The sequence below is a fragment of the Netta rufina genome (assembly GCF_964035555.1).
Source record: "Netta rufina genome assembly, chromosome: 3".
Taxonomy (NCBI): domain Eukaryota; kingdom Metazoa; phylum Chordata; class Aves; order Anseriformes; family Anatidae; genus Netta; species Netta rufina.
This window is the reverse complement of record NC_140125.1, coordinates 13760324-13777470: the sequence shown is the minus strand read 5'-3', so window position 1 is coordinate 13777470 and position 17147 is coordinate 13760324. Positions and strand designations below refer to the sequence as shown.

General features: G+C 42.2%; 1 protein-coding gene across 5 annotated transcripts in view; it reads right to left on the bottom strand.

The window, feature by feature from the left end:
- The window catches only part of GPCPD1 (glycerophosphocholine phosphodiesterase 1), a 43067-nt gene extending 27310 nt beyond the window's left edge, over positions 1 to 15757 (bottom strand). For 2 of the 5 annotated variants that reach the window (XM_084285329.1, XM_084285333.1), the window contains exons 1-4: positions 15573 to 15757; positions 7980 to 8065; positions 2279 to 2363; positions 954 to 1038 (exon numbers count right to left, since the gene is read on the bottom strand). In XM_084285329.1, the coding sequence (XP_084141455.1) occupies positions 954 to 1038; positions 2279 to 2363; positions 7980 to 8028 (219 nt within the window). In that variant the 5' untranslated portion in view covers positions 8029 to 8065; positions 15573 to 15757. Of the gene's footprint in view, positions 1 to 953; positions 1039 to 2278; positions 2364 to 7979; positions 8066 to 14209; positions 14274 to 15052; positions 15187 to 15572 lie in introns of those variants that run through there. The other 3 variants (XM_084285330.1, XM_084285331.1, XM_084285332.1) reach the window with 3 other exon arrangements.
- Positions 15758 to 17147: the final 1390 nt, after the last annotated feature.

The following is a 17147-nucleotide window of genomic DNA, read 5'->3' as shown; positions in this document are numbered from 1 at the left end:
TTAGCTGTAGCCTTCATAATCCCTATTTCAAAGAAGAACTAAAGCCCAAGGTAAATAGCTACAGGATATTAATAGAGTAAGCAAGACAGCAAAGATAACTTTAAACGGATTACTTCTTACAGCTATTATGTGTTATCAAGAAAAACAGCTGAAGAGTAGCTGCTTAGTTTCCAAATTAGTCTTGACTTTTTTATTTTTCTGTGTGCAATTTCATCCCTAGTCTGAAAAAGAAAGAGCTTCCTCCCCCATCCTAGTATGACTTCTACAGACCAGTATACTGCCAAATATATTCAACTCTCATGCAACTTTTACATCAATACCTGCAAAAACAAACAAACAAAAAAAAAAGCACATCTCTGCCTCTTCAGTCAGGTCATGCAAATAGGTGTATACAAACCTAGAGAAAACACCAGGCTGTCCCATTCCTTGTTTCATCTTCACTCGAAGAAATTAACATGTATTAATTATGCAGCACAAAGGCTAGATAATACTTCTCATATTTTACCCAAGTATCTTCAGCAGTTTTAAAACTGTAGTAGATTAGGCAAATTTAAATAAAGCTGTTCACATTAAGCGTTTTTCCTCCTACTACCTCTTGCATCCATGCTGAAGATCCTTGCCCTACTTAAGTCTTCATTTAAGTAAGTTATTGTAGCCCTATTATACTTAATAAAAAATTCTCCATACTGCTTAAGCTTTATAATAGTCTCAGGCATTTCAATACCCTTGGAATTCAATATCCAAAGCACTAACAAGGGTAAAAGACAAAAGACATTTTAACCAAAATAACTTAAGTTAACTGTATACGGTCACATATCTCCAGAAGTGAATTGTCATTTCCACAAGCATATGTTGCAATTAAGATTTCTTTCTAAAAACCTCAAGATTAACTCAGAAAATCCTTTTTATTTCAAATCACAGAAGATGACCCAACTTAAAAAAGTTGTACGTACCTTAGGTTCTAAGAAGTACCCTTTAAAATACCGATATTTAACAGGAACACCTCTAACAAGCTCTACAGTAGCTTTCCATAATTCACTGTGGAAAGAGAACAATTTCAAGAATTTCATCTCAAGTTTTCTGAAGTTTTATCCAAAGTTCTAAATACTATTTTAGCTTAACAGCTCTACTGTCATCTAAAAATACAAACAATACAACTGATTTATTCATAGAGACACAAACCACATTTGCTTGGATTATCATTTTCCTATCTGAGTACATTTGTTTTTTCTCACTTTGTTGCTTTCCTTTTTCTTTTTTTTTTTTTTCCTTAAGTCAGTACAATAATTTATCATAGAAATATAAGCATAATGGTTAAACAAATACTTTGGCATTGTTTGCAACTTTGATGACAAAACTGAGTTTGCACCATGGTGTTCAAAACAGTAGGTGAGGCTCAACACGTTTTACAGGTTACTTCATATTATGATTTAGTATCAAACTGAATTGGTTTAGCCATTCTGCGTCAATGCTTCAGCCATTCCCTACCAATGTTGAAGTAGTGACAGAGCTGTTTGGAAAGACACAAGGGTAGCCAAGCATGCAAAAAAAACACAATAAGTACTTCGAACGGAAACTGCACTTTCTAATCTACAGATCTGAAGAACTCTCATCTTCCTTTAACTGGTAGGGAAAACATGCTGAAATTCAGGGATTCATGCAAGATCAGCAAGCCACTGGCAGAACTACAGATACATCCTTTGAGCCCTATTTCCTGCATCATATAGATGAATAATGATAGGTAGAGCTCAAATTTAAAAGAATACTGTATCCCTCTGCCATGTCTAGACTGTTCTTGTATACGCTCATCTTCATATAGATACAAAACACTTAAGACTTTTAACAGAAGTCTTGTTTTAAAATCATCTTCTCATCTCTTTATAGGCACTCTAAGAGCTTATACAGGTTAAGAGCTAAACACTATGAACATCTCCCATAACCTCCTGTATGCTCCATTACAGGAGTGAAAGTGATCCTTAGCAGCCTCTTATTTCAAGTGTCTACAACCGTACTTCTGAACTATTCCGCAACAATGGTAGAAACATCATTCATAACTTGAAAACATACTCAAATTGAACATTACCTTAGACGCATTCCTAAGCATCAAAGCGTTCAAGGGCGACACAAGAAATTCTGGAGAGTTTTACTAATAGCACATATAGCCTAATAATTTAGGAACTATGAGCCAGAACAAGTTTGTTGCCGCAGAACTGCAGTTACTTCTAAGGAAAAACAAACTAACAAAAAAAAAAAAAAACACCACAACAAAAAATCTTACCAATCATCGGTTTGGAGGACTACTGCAGCTTGTGGATTCCAGTTTCCCAAAGCACTGCAGCTCCCACATATTGCAAATACTTCTCCTAATAAAAAAAGAACAAACAGGAAAAAAAAAGACTTAATTACTCAAGCCTATATGGAATTACTAAATGCAGTCTACATGGTCAAACCTTCAAATAATTTTAACACATACACAGTGTCACCCACCCAAACTCCCTCTTTTTGGTTGAAAAAGGTATTTTTCCCTACCTAAAATTAAAACAGTGTTGTGTTTTCCAAAGATCTCTCTGAGAGAGGCATTAGTAACAAGCCAAACCCCTAAAAGGGTTGGCTTCCAAATCCTCCTACAGTTATGTTGTTTGGAAACAAACAAACAAACAAACAACTTGGAAACAGAAGGCAAATTTTTAATGTAAAATTCTTATTGTCAATATAAAACATTTTTTTCATATGTGGGTGTGTAAGTCCATACACAAGTACTAATGTACAAGTCAAAAAAAGTAATTTTCTAAGATTCGCATAAATAACCTAGAAGCACAGGCAAAATAGGAGGCTGATAGCATAATTCCCACAAGAACATTCAGCTTCATTCGTGTGAGAAATAAAATCAACTTAGCTGCTACGCTTTCATTTTTTAACTGGAAGTGAAAATGTACAGTTGTCACACAAAAAGCATTGCGTACTGTCTACCATAATGCATGCACACAGTAAAAACAAAAAACAGTATCACAGAAATACTTAACTCTGGGAAACGCAAGAGTTGAAGTTAACACTGCAATTTATCCTTGCTTTTCAACATAAAACCAACATACAATTAAAACAACAACAATAAATACAATTGGAAAGGCAAAATTAGTATTTTGCTTTCCACAGTAATTCAACAATATTTTTAGAAGCAATAAGAAGAATCTATTACGGGAGGAGGAAGTATGAAGCTGTTATGCTTATTCATCATCTGCTTAACCTTTTAGTCTTTCCATGCAAAATAGAAGAACTACCACAGTGCTAGAGCCACTTCTCAAAAAAAATGTATTAACAAGAATATGTACTGAAATGAACTTCATTATCTAAATGGCATGTATAAATGTGACATTTCAAACAAAGAAACCCTTACACCACAACAGGCATGAGAACATTCAGCTGAAGTTAAAGTAATCTCTTCAGGTTATTTTAAGGTTAGGGGTGGTGGTGCCTGATGAACAGAAACAGCAGGGATCAAACTGACAGCTGAAAAGTCTTGGAGAAACAAATATCAGTCTTGACAAAAGCAAGACGCAAACATCTGATGGTGATTTCCTGTTTTCATACTGGGAAAGCAGTAGTAAAGTGCTGGGGGTACAATAATCTCAATCTTAAAATACAAAGTGCAAGATGTAGGTTACATAGACACTACCTTTTACTATGCTAAATATCACAGCTGGTACTTCAAAACTGAAATCTGAAGTAAGACCTTTGAGGATGTACTTATGCCTCTAGAACAGAGTCCATCCTTTCCAGGTATACAGGTTCACCTAATAAAAGACACCACCATATTTTTTATAAAAGAGCACTGCAGACATGCAAATGTGAGGAATTAAGATTAATAGATTAATTCCTTCTTTTTAAACAAAAAAATAATAATAATTTAAAACCTAAACTATTTTTTCCCCCCAACTAAAAATCTTGTCTTCCAACTCATTAAAAAAATCCAGGCTTTTGCAAAAAAGCTGATTTTTTTTTTGTGTGTGCAGTATGAATACATTTATTGTGCAAGTTACTGCACACAACTGCCAGTCAGGTGTTTTACTCTTTCCACCCCACTGGGGCACATGACTGGTTTTTTTTTGTTGTTTTTTTTTTTTGTTTTTTGTTTTTTTTTCAGGGGAAGGTGAAGGAGGAAGGGAAAACCACTTAAATACCACGCATCTGCTGACTGAAGATATTAAACAGGAGTGAGAATTTTTTTAATATTCCTTTGAAATGGCAGCATTTAGTTCATCTTTGTGTAAATGCCAGGCAATCCCTGAAGAGCAATCTAAAAAAAACCATCCACCACCACCAAACAAACAAAATAGTGTGACCGTACGGTGAAGACTTATCACTCCGCAAGGTACAATACACAAGAGTCAACATTTGAACAGGATGCACAGTCACTCCTAAACTCGCTTCACATCACATGGTTGAATTGGGATTTGTGAAATGCTGTTTGCGGAAAAGCACAAGAAAAATGCATATAGGGGAACTGTCTTCCCCAAGGCAATTCTAAACTCAGTAGGCTTGTTTTTGTTTATTTTTTCTCTTAGCTAATCTTCAACCCCCTAACCATCTGTTGGTACAGCGCTGTGCCCTGATGAAGACCTACACAAGTCACAGCCAGTAACCAGTGACAATTTTCCTTCCGCTAGGATGAGACAAAAACTAAGTGCTCCATGTCATGAGTTTATGCCAGCGTGTAGGCTTCACTGCCAGTGTTAACTCCAGAAGTAGTCTGGCTAGAGGGAGCGAGTCAAAGCATCATTCCTCTGCTGCCTTTCCACCCTGTAGCTGGAACTACTGACATCAACAGGAAATGCGAGTGATGAGGACACAACACCTGATCATCCAAGGTGAGGACTCACTCCTGTCTCACCAACTCCTCGCCAAGGTGATCTGACAGACTCAGTGTGGTGTTTTAAATAATTGTTGCCATTCATAGAACTGCTAACAGCTCTAGAACACCAAAGCTGCTTCTCTCCTTCTCTCCTTTCATGAGGCTGCATCTCAACACCCTCCTTCCTGGTCAAAACCAAGCACATCAACACTGTCATAAGCAGAAGCAACCTCTTGTCACCTCTTAATGCTATCCAAATGGCATCTCCAAGCAATTCTTTGTAACCAGCCACTGGAGCAGGATCTACATCTTCCTGATGCTATTTGTTGTTGCAGATCTCATCAGTAAAAGGAAGTTACATACCCAAAGACAACTTGGCTAGTGACAGCACCATCACAACAGTGGAAACACTGCAAACAGGGCAAAGAGAGCATGACTTGCAACACTGCACTGGTTAGCTACACTAATGATTTATAGCCTCATAGGACCTGGAGTTCTATTCATTTTTTATTTTGAAGTTTTCTCCAAAATGCTATAAAAACATTGCTCCTTACCAAAGGCTCCATGTCCATATTGTCTGTCAAAGTTCAGTTCCCAAACTCTCAACACAGAAGTCTAACATGGCACAGATGTCAAAGCTTTTCTAATGTTTTTAGCCCTTCTTTCCCCCACAAACCACAACCGTTATGCCAGCTGGTATTGGTCTGTAACAGGAATTTTGCCAATCTGTACATAATTTCACATTTAGCTGCTACTGTTAGCTACCATTTTGTTGTTATTAGCTTCCTTCGGAGTTCCTAAAGATGATGGTCAAAGCAATAAGCACAATGGAATACCGCTACATCTTGGTGTTACACATGATCTGACAATTTGTATTCCTCAGTTAGATAACAGAAGTGATTTTACACACTTTTGCCACATATCTTTGATAAACAAGTTATATTTTTAGCAGTAAGTATTACATCAGGCTGGCTACAGAAACAAAGCTTACACAATCCTGTTCTTTGAGCACATATAACACTAATAACATTTAAATTAATTTGATGCTGAAGGTCAAGATTTCAGTGTGTTAATTTCAACAGATACATGGGTAAAAAGGGAGGTATACACTGGAGCAACTGAATGGAGAAACCTGCTTTGAAGAGCTGAGAAAGGAGCATTTTTTTTTAATCCTAAACCCACTTCTTGTCATATTCAAACAGGGACCACAGGATGTTTCAGTTCTTAACCACTGGAGGATACCTGCATGATTGCTGCACTGTCTTTTAGATGCTTACGACGAAACATTTTTGACTGAAGTATTTCAACAATTGGATTGAATTCACTCATCACTTGTCTCAAGAAATTAACGTTTCTACCTGTTTTAACAAAAGAAGATGGAAATTTTATGCTATGCTTAACCTTGCGTTTGATGAAAGATACGGGGAAATGCGACTTAAAGCCATAAGAATAGTAACTGAAAAGGAACAAAGAACCACTTCTGAAACATGCTCCAAAGCCAGAAGCAACAAACTCCTCAGCCAAGCAGCATGTTTTTTCTTCTCCACTCCACTAGTTAATCCTCACTCATCAGCTCATGGAGCCATTGCTGGACTTCTTCAGAATCCATGAATATTTTGCACGTTAAGGAATCTCCTTGCCACGATAGCTGGAGATGAATGAAATTTTATTGCTTCATATTATTTATGTGATGCTGAATTGTCATCTTCAAAACCAAGAAGGTTTCTTTTTAAGACCCAAATTATGAATTAGACAGATATTATACCACCACTGGTGGCTCAGAGACCTTGCAGTCTCTACAGAGTATTGTGTGTGGATAATGACTTACTGTTGTTGTAGTGTGCATTTTAAGTAACTTCTTCTATGCCTTACATTCTGATATGACTTCTAGTTGCCAGATTACAATAGTTAAAATCAGCAAAATATGGAACATCAAGAGGATGTAACAGAAGAAGGCAGGCTGGTGATGCAAGGGAAGACCTGATGTGAGGTTGATAAATGCAAGGCAATACAACAGGCAGAACAATCTGAGCTATTTACACATCTCAGAAGATTGTGAAATTACTTCACCCATGCAGAAATAATTTTTCCTCATGGTAACATAAAGCAAAGAGTGACAATATGTTAATGCACATATAACAAACACTCATAAAAAATGAAATATTTTAATTCCCCTATGCAAGTCAGGAACGCTCTGGGTTACTCCAGCATTCATTCCCCGTTTCTAAAGAGCATAGTTGAAACAGAAAACAGAGGAAAACTAAAAAACTAGTATAAAATATTTCTGTACACCAAAGGACTAAAACATTTCTGAACTCAGACTGGTGTTCAGCAACGTAAATACAATGGAGGTTAAAGGGTTTTATAAGCTGAACAGTAAATAAAAGAGCAAACTTGATGCTTTTCCAAAAGTCAGGAAAACTCACTGAAAACAAAGTAATTGTGAATAGTTATTCTGTGTATTAAACATGGATTTGCTTAGCAGAACTTCCTATGACAGGTTGCTATTGAAACATTAAGCTCATCAATTTATTTCTAATGGGCATTTACAGAAATGAAAATCTGTGATAGCATTAGGCAAAAATACACTATCACTGTCAGAATCCCATGATGCAGGGTAACAGCTATATGAAAAGGAATCATGACCAAGTGACACTGTTCTTATCACCTGAGAAATTACTTATTTCTATCTGATGCATTTCCAAACAATAGTGAATTAGGCCTCATGTTCTTTCTGTCACCAACTCCCAGTAGAGATCGTATCTTACTACAAAGAATTTTCAACAGGGACACAAATAAAAGAAAAAACAGAACAAACATGTCCATGCATGCCTATTACAGTCCAGAATGTAAATACTCCCTCTCATTGAATAAGAAGCCAGTAGAGAAGACTCATTTTAAAGCAGTCAATTATTTCAGTGAGCAAGAAAACAGGTAGCACACTGTGTGGATTTCTATGTCAAATTTTTTCCTAATGTATTTTACAGTGACTTATTTTGATAATTGAACTGATGTGTTCCTTTACCACTGGAAAAAAAAAAAAAACAACAGGTAAGACAACTTTTGAACATTTTTCTAATCAGTTTTCTTCTAGTTCTACCATACAAGAAGAAAAGCTCAATTTGGTTACCTGGTGCTGATGGTCCTCTTACTTCAAAAGTGACTTGAGATGAGGTCATATTTGCAGAACTTTTGTCTTAGGAAAGCTGAAATCTCCTATAGTGGGGGAAAAAAAAACAGAACAACTACATTTCAGGAATGATACATAACTTCTTTTGGTGTCCTAAAGAAGAAGAAACATGAATCTCAACCACTTATATGGAAGCAAGCCAAGTAGTGGCATTGCTGTTTGAGTGAGCAGCAAAAATAGCAAGCTCTTTAAAATCAGCAGCAGCCACAGAAAATAGCATCCAGCTGCAGAAAACACTGTTGCAACACTGGAACAAGAAAGAGACAACTGAAAAACATAACATATGCAACTATCCACAGTATGCAGCATTCATCAGTTTTGGGACTCTTTTTTTTATTATTATTATTTTATTAAAAAAAAAACCTCTGTTATGACTAACTTTGGTCTCAAAATTTTACTGTAAGACCTTTAAAATGGGCTTTGACAGCCCCTAACGTATGTCCCCCTGTGTTATTCTTCAGCATCCTCCTGAAGACAACACATGAAGAGTTTTGCAGATGAGCACTACTACGTGGAAGGAAAAAGGGGAAGAACCTCTGACAGATGACAGCTCTCTGCTGTCACAGGCAAAGGACTGCCCATCATCACCTTGGGCTCCGTGCTCCTACCAAGGCTTCCAGCCTTTCACCTGGAACAGCAGCAAGCAGAAACACCAAGCAACCTTATCTTGAAGTCGCCAGAGCAGGAAGGGACTGCTAGTAAACTCTGTAGCCAGGGCAGTTGTTAGAGGACTGACCCTGCCTCAATTTTTTACCCTCCTCCAATGCACAATAATTTCATCAGAAAAAAAAGCCACCAGGATCCCACCCCATTAACAAAAAATATGCTTCTAGATTTTTTATGAAGGTAGTAGTCCTATCGAAGTTTGGGTATTTCTAGGCTAACTGTAATCACCCAAGTACATTCCTCTCGATACAGGTTGCAGAACAGTCAGTCATACTAATTATATGCAGGATTAACTCTGCAATGCTCTCAACTAATCCATCTCTTTATAGCACTGTTGGTTTGTTTTCCTCCCTTTCATCCAAGCGAGCAGAATGTTTACATTAGTATTATTTTTGAACAGGACAAAAGCAGGACAAATTCAGCACTAGCTCTACTGCAAGCCTTGCCTTCAAAGGGCACAGTGTAGAGCAACGGGAGTTAAAAAAAGCCCTGAAAACACAAAAAGCTGAAGAAAGTCAGCTGGTAGGAAAACATAGGGAAAATACTCATAATCCTCACTGATCCCAAGTAATCACAAAGTTAGCTGTGGTCTGAAGCTTGAACATCTACAGTTTTCTCTGCAGATCTTCTACACTTCTAATCCTTTTTTCATTATTGCCACCCCTATGTTCTTTTTTCTCCTCCCTTATTTCTCTCATGCCAAGTCAAGGGAGATAACTCTTCAAAGACAAAAGGAGAGAAAAAACAGTAGCAATATAGGTATTTCTGGTCACATATCCTCATTCCACACGTAAGCTTCAACAGTAACACTGCTGTCAACAAAAACAAAACAAAACACAAAACCAAAAACAAAGTACTGATGCTAGAAATAAATACAGCTAATAAACAGAAATTCCACAAAGGGCTCACATCTTTTACAAACTTTGTTGTGTTGTTGTCATTAGGCAGTCTGTACGTTAGCAGGGACACACTCTAGTATTTGTTTAGCAGCTATTTATAGACACGGGAAGGTTAAAATGCAGCACACTTCAGTGCCAAAAATAAAAGTACAGTTTCGAAACTGGTTCAATATGACACCAAAACTTCACTTTGAAGCAGAAAATACAAATGACTGGTGTGTATTTGTAATGACACCCAACAGCTCACGGCCCTGGCTGGGTTTGCTGATTGTTTTTGCTTGGACAGCCTTTAACTGGGAAGGCAGAAGAGCCAAAAGAGGCAGAAGTGACTTGGGAAAGGCTACAAAGCAGGTAGGTAGCAGCTGAAGCCTGAACCCAGTTCCCCAAAGCAAGAACAGATTTTCACCATGTAAAAAAAAATAAAAATCCATTACCAAAGGCTCATGCAACACGACAAAATTAACCTCGATGAAAAACAGCATGGCTACCCTACTCCAAATTAACTACCTACCCATCCATTCCTAGCGAAAATCTGAAACCCTGTCATTAAATCTATAAGGCCTTTTTCACTTCATGTTGCAAATGTTCTGTGTACCTACTTGTGGGAGGTAGCCTACACTGGTGGGCTTTTCTAAACTGACTGACAAAGAACATTACTTTTCTCTGCAACAGTAGCTAATTGTAAGGAAATTTAATAAACTCACACTGAGAAGTCTTCAAAATTCTGCTCAGAAAATTTACAACAGGAGAAGGAAAATTCTAGTTCACACCACTAAACTCAGGCATGATTTCTAGCAGTCTGGCAGGTACAGGTATGGTACTGACATTTATGTTCAGGTCTAAAGCACTACCTCATTTTAAATAAGTATCTTCTCTAGCAGATCAGTCTGTGCAAGTATACAGTAAAGAAGAAATAATGTCTGTCCACTCAGTAACTCTATTTCAGCAGAGATCTTTTTGTTCATAAATCAAATCTTTGTTGTGTATCATCATGCACCTACAAACCATTCTGTACTTTAACGTGATACAAAAATGCTCTATCTAGTTTCTAAAAAGCACAGAGGTTTAACTGTCCTGGTCCTGACTGCGCCTGAGAAGACAAAGGTTAATTCCCAGAAGGAAACCCTAGACTGATCATTAAAAGCCTCTGACCAGTAGGTGTCAGCCGATGTTCTAAACTATGTTCCCTCAGGCTTTCAGTACCTCCCTCGCCTTTGGTGAGGCAGAATAACAAAATCCTCTACTCCCCACACCTGTACAGACAGACTGCTGGGGAGAACAGAGCTCAGCAGTCATTACTGACTGCCCAGGGGAAGTGCAGTCTCTTAGAACAGCTTTGGAAAAAAGTGTAATACATTTCCTAATCAGCAAAGATAAAACAAATTCAGTTGAGCAGATTTATCAACTTGTGCGACTGTTTTTAAACAGCCTCTGGATTCAAAAGCTTTCCAGCTGAATTCACATCTGTCACACTTATTTGTGACTAAATGTGTGTTTGTGGTGCAAAGAGCTGCCCCTCAGCCTGCGTCCTCCTTCCCTGCTGGGTCAGCTTTTATTGGTACTGCAACTAAAACCTTGTGCAAGCAAGCAGTGACCACTTGAATCTGACATCTCCCCATGGGATACACAAATCTTACCTAGTAAACACTCACACAACACTACCAGCACTTCACTTTGAGGAAAAAAAAACAAACATTTATCTCCCTAGAGATCCTTGCTTTCCCAACAGAAACAAGTTCATTTCCCCTCCATGCCACAGCCACTCTCGCACACTCTGCCCTTACCTTTCACAGCCTCCGGAGGCTTCCCGAGGAGATGGTGCCTGCGCAGCAGCAGCGCCCTGACTGAGCCCAGAGGCAGTGCTGCGCTGCCTTCTCAAGCTGGACTCAGAACCCTGCCCATCAGCCAGCCTCGCCACAGGCTGGCAGCAAGGCTTCAGGGCAGGGGCAAGTCAGCAGCTGAGAGGGCAGGGTCACACGCAGCCTTGGCTCCCTTGCTGCAAGGCAGAGCTCTCCTCGGGAGGGGAAGCACTGTACTGCTGTTTCAAAAAGCCACTTACTTGCCTTCAGACACCCATAAGAAAAGCAACCAAGACTTTAAGCACAGTAACCTGCATGTGGAAGAAAGGAGAAACAGTTCTAATATGTCCTGTAAGCCTTTCCTTCGCTAATTTTCTCCTCCTCATTGACACCTGAAGAAGAGTGACAGGAGGCAATGTACTCCCTAAATAATAGTCTCTCCTCTCCTCATTCTAGGAAGGCACCTCCAGAAGATGCAGACAAACAGCCTTGTGTCCCTAAAGGCACTCAGAAGAAAAGACAACATTTAACACTCTCCTTCTGGCATAACACAGTCAGCTATTAACGTATGAAAATACCGTACCTTTCCTCTACAAATGAGGCAGCGAAGATTACAGAGGTCATCCTGGATGGGGAAGACCAAGATAATTTTTTTTGCTGTAGTCAAAATATACCAGAACATGGACTTGATTAATTCCAAGCCTGGAGTTAACTTGAACCTTCTGGCTCACGGGTCAGCATTTCAGGCTTATATAATAAACACCAAGTCATCCGGGACAATCCTGGAATATAATACCATAGCCTACAAACACTGAGCATGTCTTAGACTCACAGAACAACAGAATATCACAGACTTCCAAGCCCAGAGGCCTCTAAATTTTATTTTTTTGTATAAACAGGCAACTTTTAGAAGTAGGTAGACAACATTTTAGGCAACTGTATTAAGACAGAACTCCATGGAACACTGACTTTATCAGCTGTGAGATGTCCATAAGGACTGCAGGGTGGTTGGCTGGATGTGTATATATATATATAGCAGGAAATATATATATAGAATATGTATAGCAGGAAACTACAAATTGACATCTAATGGAGGTGGAAGAAAGGAGAAACAAACACAACAACCCTCAGGAAATTCTTCATTAGCTTTCTGAAGAGGGAGAACAAAAGGAAGATTTCTGTAACAAAAATAGTAAGATTAAAAAAAAAAAAAAGATTAAAAGAAAAGCAAAATACTGCTCTTCCAGTACATCCAGCTTTGTAAACTCTGTTCTCTCTACATCACATCCATTGGACTGTGAACTAAACCAGCTTCATTTAAGCTCCTAGAAGCTGGCTGACCCAGGCTGTGAGAGATTTGGGCCCTTTGCAGTGACTTTATCCATTAAGGATAATCTGTATTTGGCAAACCAACACTGAGAAAGCCAGAGAGAAGCAGGTTTATGCTGAAAGACACTCTGGGACACCTCTTCCTCACTTGCCTCCCCAAACCCTAAGCAGTGAACTACTGGCAGAAACGTCTGACGTGAAGCCATCATCCTGAAACTCTGCCAAATAACGTCACATTTAAGGATGACCCAGGCTGAGTCACCTTCCCTGGAGCTCTTCAAGAAACGTGCAGATGTAGAACTCAGTAGCACGGTTCAGTAGTGGACTTCAGCACTAGGTTAAAGGCTGGACTAGATGATCTTAGAGGTCTTCTCCAACCTGAATTATTCTATGATAACTGGCTAAGACAGAACATAATTCTTTTATTCCCCATGAGGATAAAAACAGAGCTTACTGAAGTAGCTTTTTAATGTGTTATTTTAAAAAATATATATCCAGCTATCTAAATTTATATATAGGTATTTAATGGGATTTTTCAAAGGTGTTTAGACAGAAAACTTAATTAAAATTAGCAAGCTAAGTACCTGAGTACCAGATAATCACATAATGTACTTTAATACCTTCAATCAACTGATCCTTAATGTAAGAATATTTTTAACCACTGTATTACTAAATTTGCTTGGATATCTGTAGGAAAATACCAGCCAATCTGTGCGCACAAGCAGGCTCCTTCATACCGTTAGCACACATTTCATCACCAGTCCAGTGCAGACTACCGCAGTACTGCAAAAAGTAAACACATGCTCAATTATTTCAAAATATCGTTCCTCTCTTGCATACACAGATCAAAAGAGCAAGATCTGGAAGGCTGCGGGATCTTTGCTAGTACGTTTCTTGCTTTAAGCAGACATTCTCCACCTTAAAAGTACATACTGGCGAGACTTATCAGCCCCAAGCAGAGGTCCAGCTCCAGCCTGAAGCAGGGGAAAGGTGCCGCAATCCCAGCCAAGCTGTTCGACAGCTAGGAGTGTACGCGGGTAGGAGCGGGGCTGACACAGGGCACTGCAGCCCCGAACCTCTCTCCAGTGGGAAGCCTGCGTTTGAACGCTACCAGGCACTGCAGGGAAAAGAGCTGCACTGACGTGCTGCCTCCCTCCAAGCTGTGCTGTGCACGGCAAGAGAAAATCCAGCACCTGTCAGAGCTGGTGCTATGCTCAGCACCACAGAAATAGGAGCCTAGCCAAAGAAAACTACTGTTTTAAGAGACACTTTAGTCTAATACTGTGAGTAAAAATGACAATCAAACAAACTGCACTACTTCAGTCTGTACTTTTAATATTTAAATGATATCTATTCAAATCTGATTAAACCAGCAGCATAAAAAACAGATTTTGCTGCTTGTTGTTGCTCCTTAGAAGGAGTCACAACATTATAAGACACATCTAAAGTACCAAATTATTGTAACTTAATTACATACCTGGATAGCAACACCTGGGTTTTAGAGCAACGTCAGAGGACACTCCGAATTGTCAGGACACTGTCTGGCAACCGGAGGAGAATTTTTAGAAACAGTATTACAGCATCACCTCCCTCATTCCCAGCTGAACCACCAGGCGGATCTTCCACCCCCCCCTCCCTCCCCTCACCCTGACTGCGCTGGAAAGGACAGCCACAAAGTCAGCAGCTCGCTCCTGCTGCATTGCAGCACAAGCACCGGACAGAAAACCAAACTGGCACACGAGATTCGGACACGCTGCTCTGGTCCAAAGGCAGGAATGTCACCAACGTGGCTCTGCTGGTGTTGAGAAAGAGGCAAAGCCTGAGCGCTGCTTCCAAACCCAAACAGCGTCACTTCTGTTTACAGCAATACTGAAATATCTTCAAGACGCTAATTTCAGCCTCTACTTAGGCAGCTGCTTACAAGGCCAAGCCAGCCCTGGGAATTGAACGCAAAGATCCCTCACTGGCATGCTGGGTGACCAAAACCATCTGCTTTGTTCTAAGCCACAAAAACTTGAAGGTTTGCAGCATTTCTCCGATTCCTGTGCAGGCAGCACGGACAAGCGCCTGCGTTGCCTCAGCTGCGCTACCGCAGCTTTTCACACAAAGTTGTTGAAAATGACAGGAAATGGGTTGGGGTGCCTTGGCGAGAACACCAAAACACCCTCCGCTGGATTTATTTCTTCAGCGAAACATCCATCACGAACACACAACTGACAAGAGCTCAACCACGCGGTTGCATATTAACAAATAAACACTAAATATCATAAAAATATAAATAAAAATAGAAAAACACAATTTTACTGCTCCCTATAGTTACCCAGAGGCCAGAACAGACGCTGTACGTTAGGAACCGGCTCTGAGGGCGCTGCCCCTCTCCCCCCGCCCCAAATCACCTCAGCGCCAACCGCCGCCAACGGCCGCTCTCGCGCCAAGCCCGGGAAGGGGGGGGGGGGGGCGCCGACCGGTTCCAGCCGCCCCCGGCCGAAGCGGGCCGGGGAGGGAGGGGCGGGGCCTCGGGGAGGGGCCGTCACGTGGGGCCGCCTCGCCCCGCCCCTCTCCGGAGGTAGCCAATGAGAGCCCGCGAGGGGAGGGCGGCGTGGTTTCCTCGAAAGCTCTGCGGAGGGGGCGTGGCCTCTGCGGAGGGGGCGTGGTTTGCGCGAGGGGGCGTGGCCTGGGTGAGGAAGGGGGCGTGGCCTGGCCTGAGGGCAGGGGCGGTTGCGGTGGGCAGGGGGCGCGCAGGGCGCGGCACCTCCGCCCCCGGCCGGGCACCGCCAGCGCCCGCCCCAACCGCTCCCGGTCCCCGGCCCGCTCCCGGTCCCGGCCCGTAGCGGACTGACCTGCCCCGGGCTCCGCTCCCGGCTCTCCGGCCCCTTTGTGCGGCGCCGCCCGCGCTCCCTGCCCCTCCTCCCGCCGCCCGGAGGCGCCGCCGCCGCCCGGGGCCGCCTGACAGAGCGGGTGGGGGAGGGGGGGGGCCGGGGGGGGGGCGCGGCGCGGCGGGCACCGGCTCCCAGCTGCCCCCGGCCGAAGCGGGCCGGGGAATGAGGGGCGGCCCCTTGTGACGTCACCGCGGCGGCGCGTCACTCGCCGGGGCTTCGGCCCCGCCCTCTCCGCTCGCGGCGGCCAATAGGAGGCTGCGCTTCGATGGAGCGCGGAGGGGGCGTGGCCACACAGGAGGGCGTGGTCAGCACGAAGGGGGCGTGGCCTACCTGAGGGCCGTAGTCGGCTAGGGTGGCCAGGTCTACCCGATGGTGGCCAAGTCTACCTCTGGGTGGCCAGGTCTACCCGTGGCCACGCGGTCCGTTGCCCTGGGGGGACCGAGGGCGGGAAGCGGCTCTGTCGCTGAGGCGAGGCGAGGCCGGGCTGGCTTCCATCTTGCTGCTCGCCCCTCTTGGTCCCCTTTACACAGGGTTGGGGCTCTGGTAGCCAGCCTGTCGGCATGAAAGCTGTGCAAGGGATGGGGAGCCCCATTTCCCTGTAGCTGCTATGGGGATTTGATCGCTTAGGCAAGCCACGATGGCAGTTTTTGGAGCACAAGCACCACCCACCAGTCATTTTCTGCGGAGAGCTTTGGTCTTTGTGGATGCTCCTCTAAGCATGGCTGCAGCCTCCGTCACCACAGAAACATGGGGCAGCAGTGCTCATGTCCCCCTGCCCACCCATGGTGCCCCCACAGTCCTGCAAGCACTGCTTTGTCCTCCACCCACAACCAATTTCCCCCATTGTGCAAGCAAAGGGGCTGTCATGCCACAGCTAAAAACATACCCCTGCAGCAACAGTGGCAAAGCGAAATGGAGTGGGAGTGCCCATGCTGGAATTTTGGGACCGCAGGCAGAGCTCAAGCGTGTTTCTTGTGCCTGATTCAGGGCAGCTGAGATGCCTGCATGAGGAAAATGAACCCACGGGGCTTTGCTGCCCTAAAAGGCAGAGTTGTGTTCTGCACTATCACCTCACGGCCTAGCTGAGACCTCCTTATTTTCCGACAAAAGGAGTATTCTATTGGAATTTACTCAATAAAACAATGAGAAAAGAATTTCTTCTGCTTTTTTGAGGGAGCTGGCAATCAGTTTCGTAGCAGAGCTATGGAACTGTGACAGTATGGCCAGCCCTGTCACTCTTGCAATAATAAACTTGCATAAATAGTTTGTGAGGGAACTTGCTTCTGCTTTATACAACTTGTGTCAGTTGACAAAGAAGCTGCAGTTTGAGTATACCGTGAAACCACTTACCCTCTGTCTTGTGGTAGGAGCTAGTGCCGTAATAGGTATGCTGCTCGTGCTGTCCTTCTAGCAGCTCTTTAAATAAATAGATGGCTCTTTTCCACTCATTCATTCCCTGCAAATCCAGACATGTTTCTGACCAATTTGTGGCATATACCTAGATGTTGTAGGGAAAATGAATATTAATATCAGATG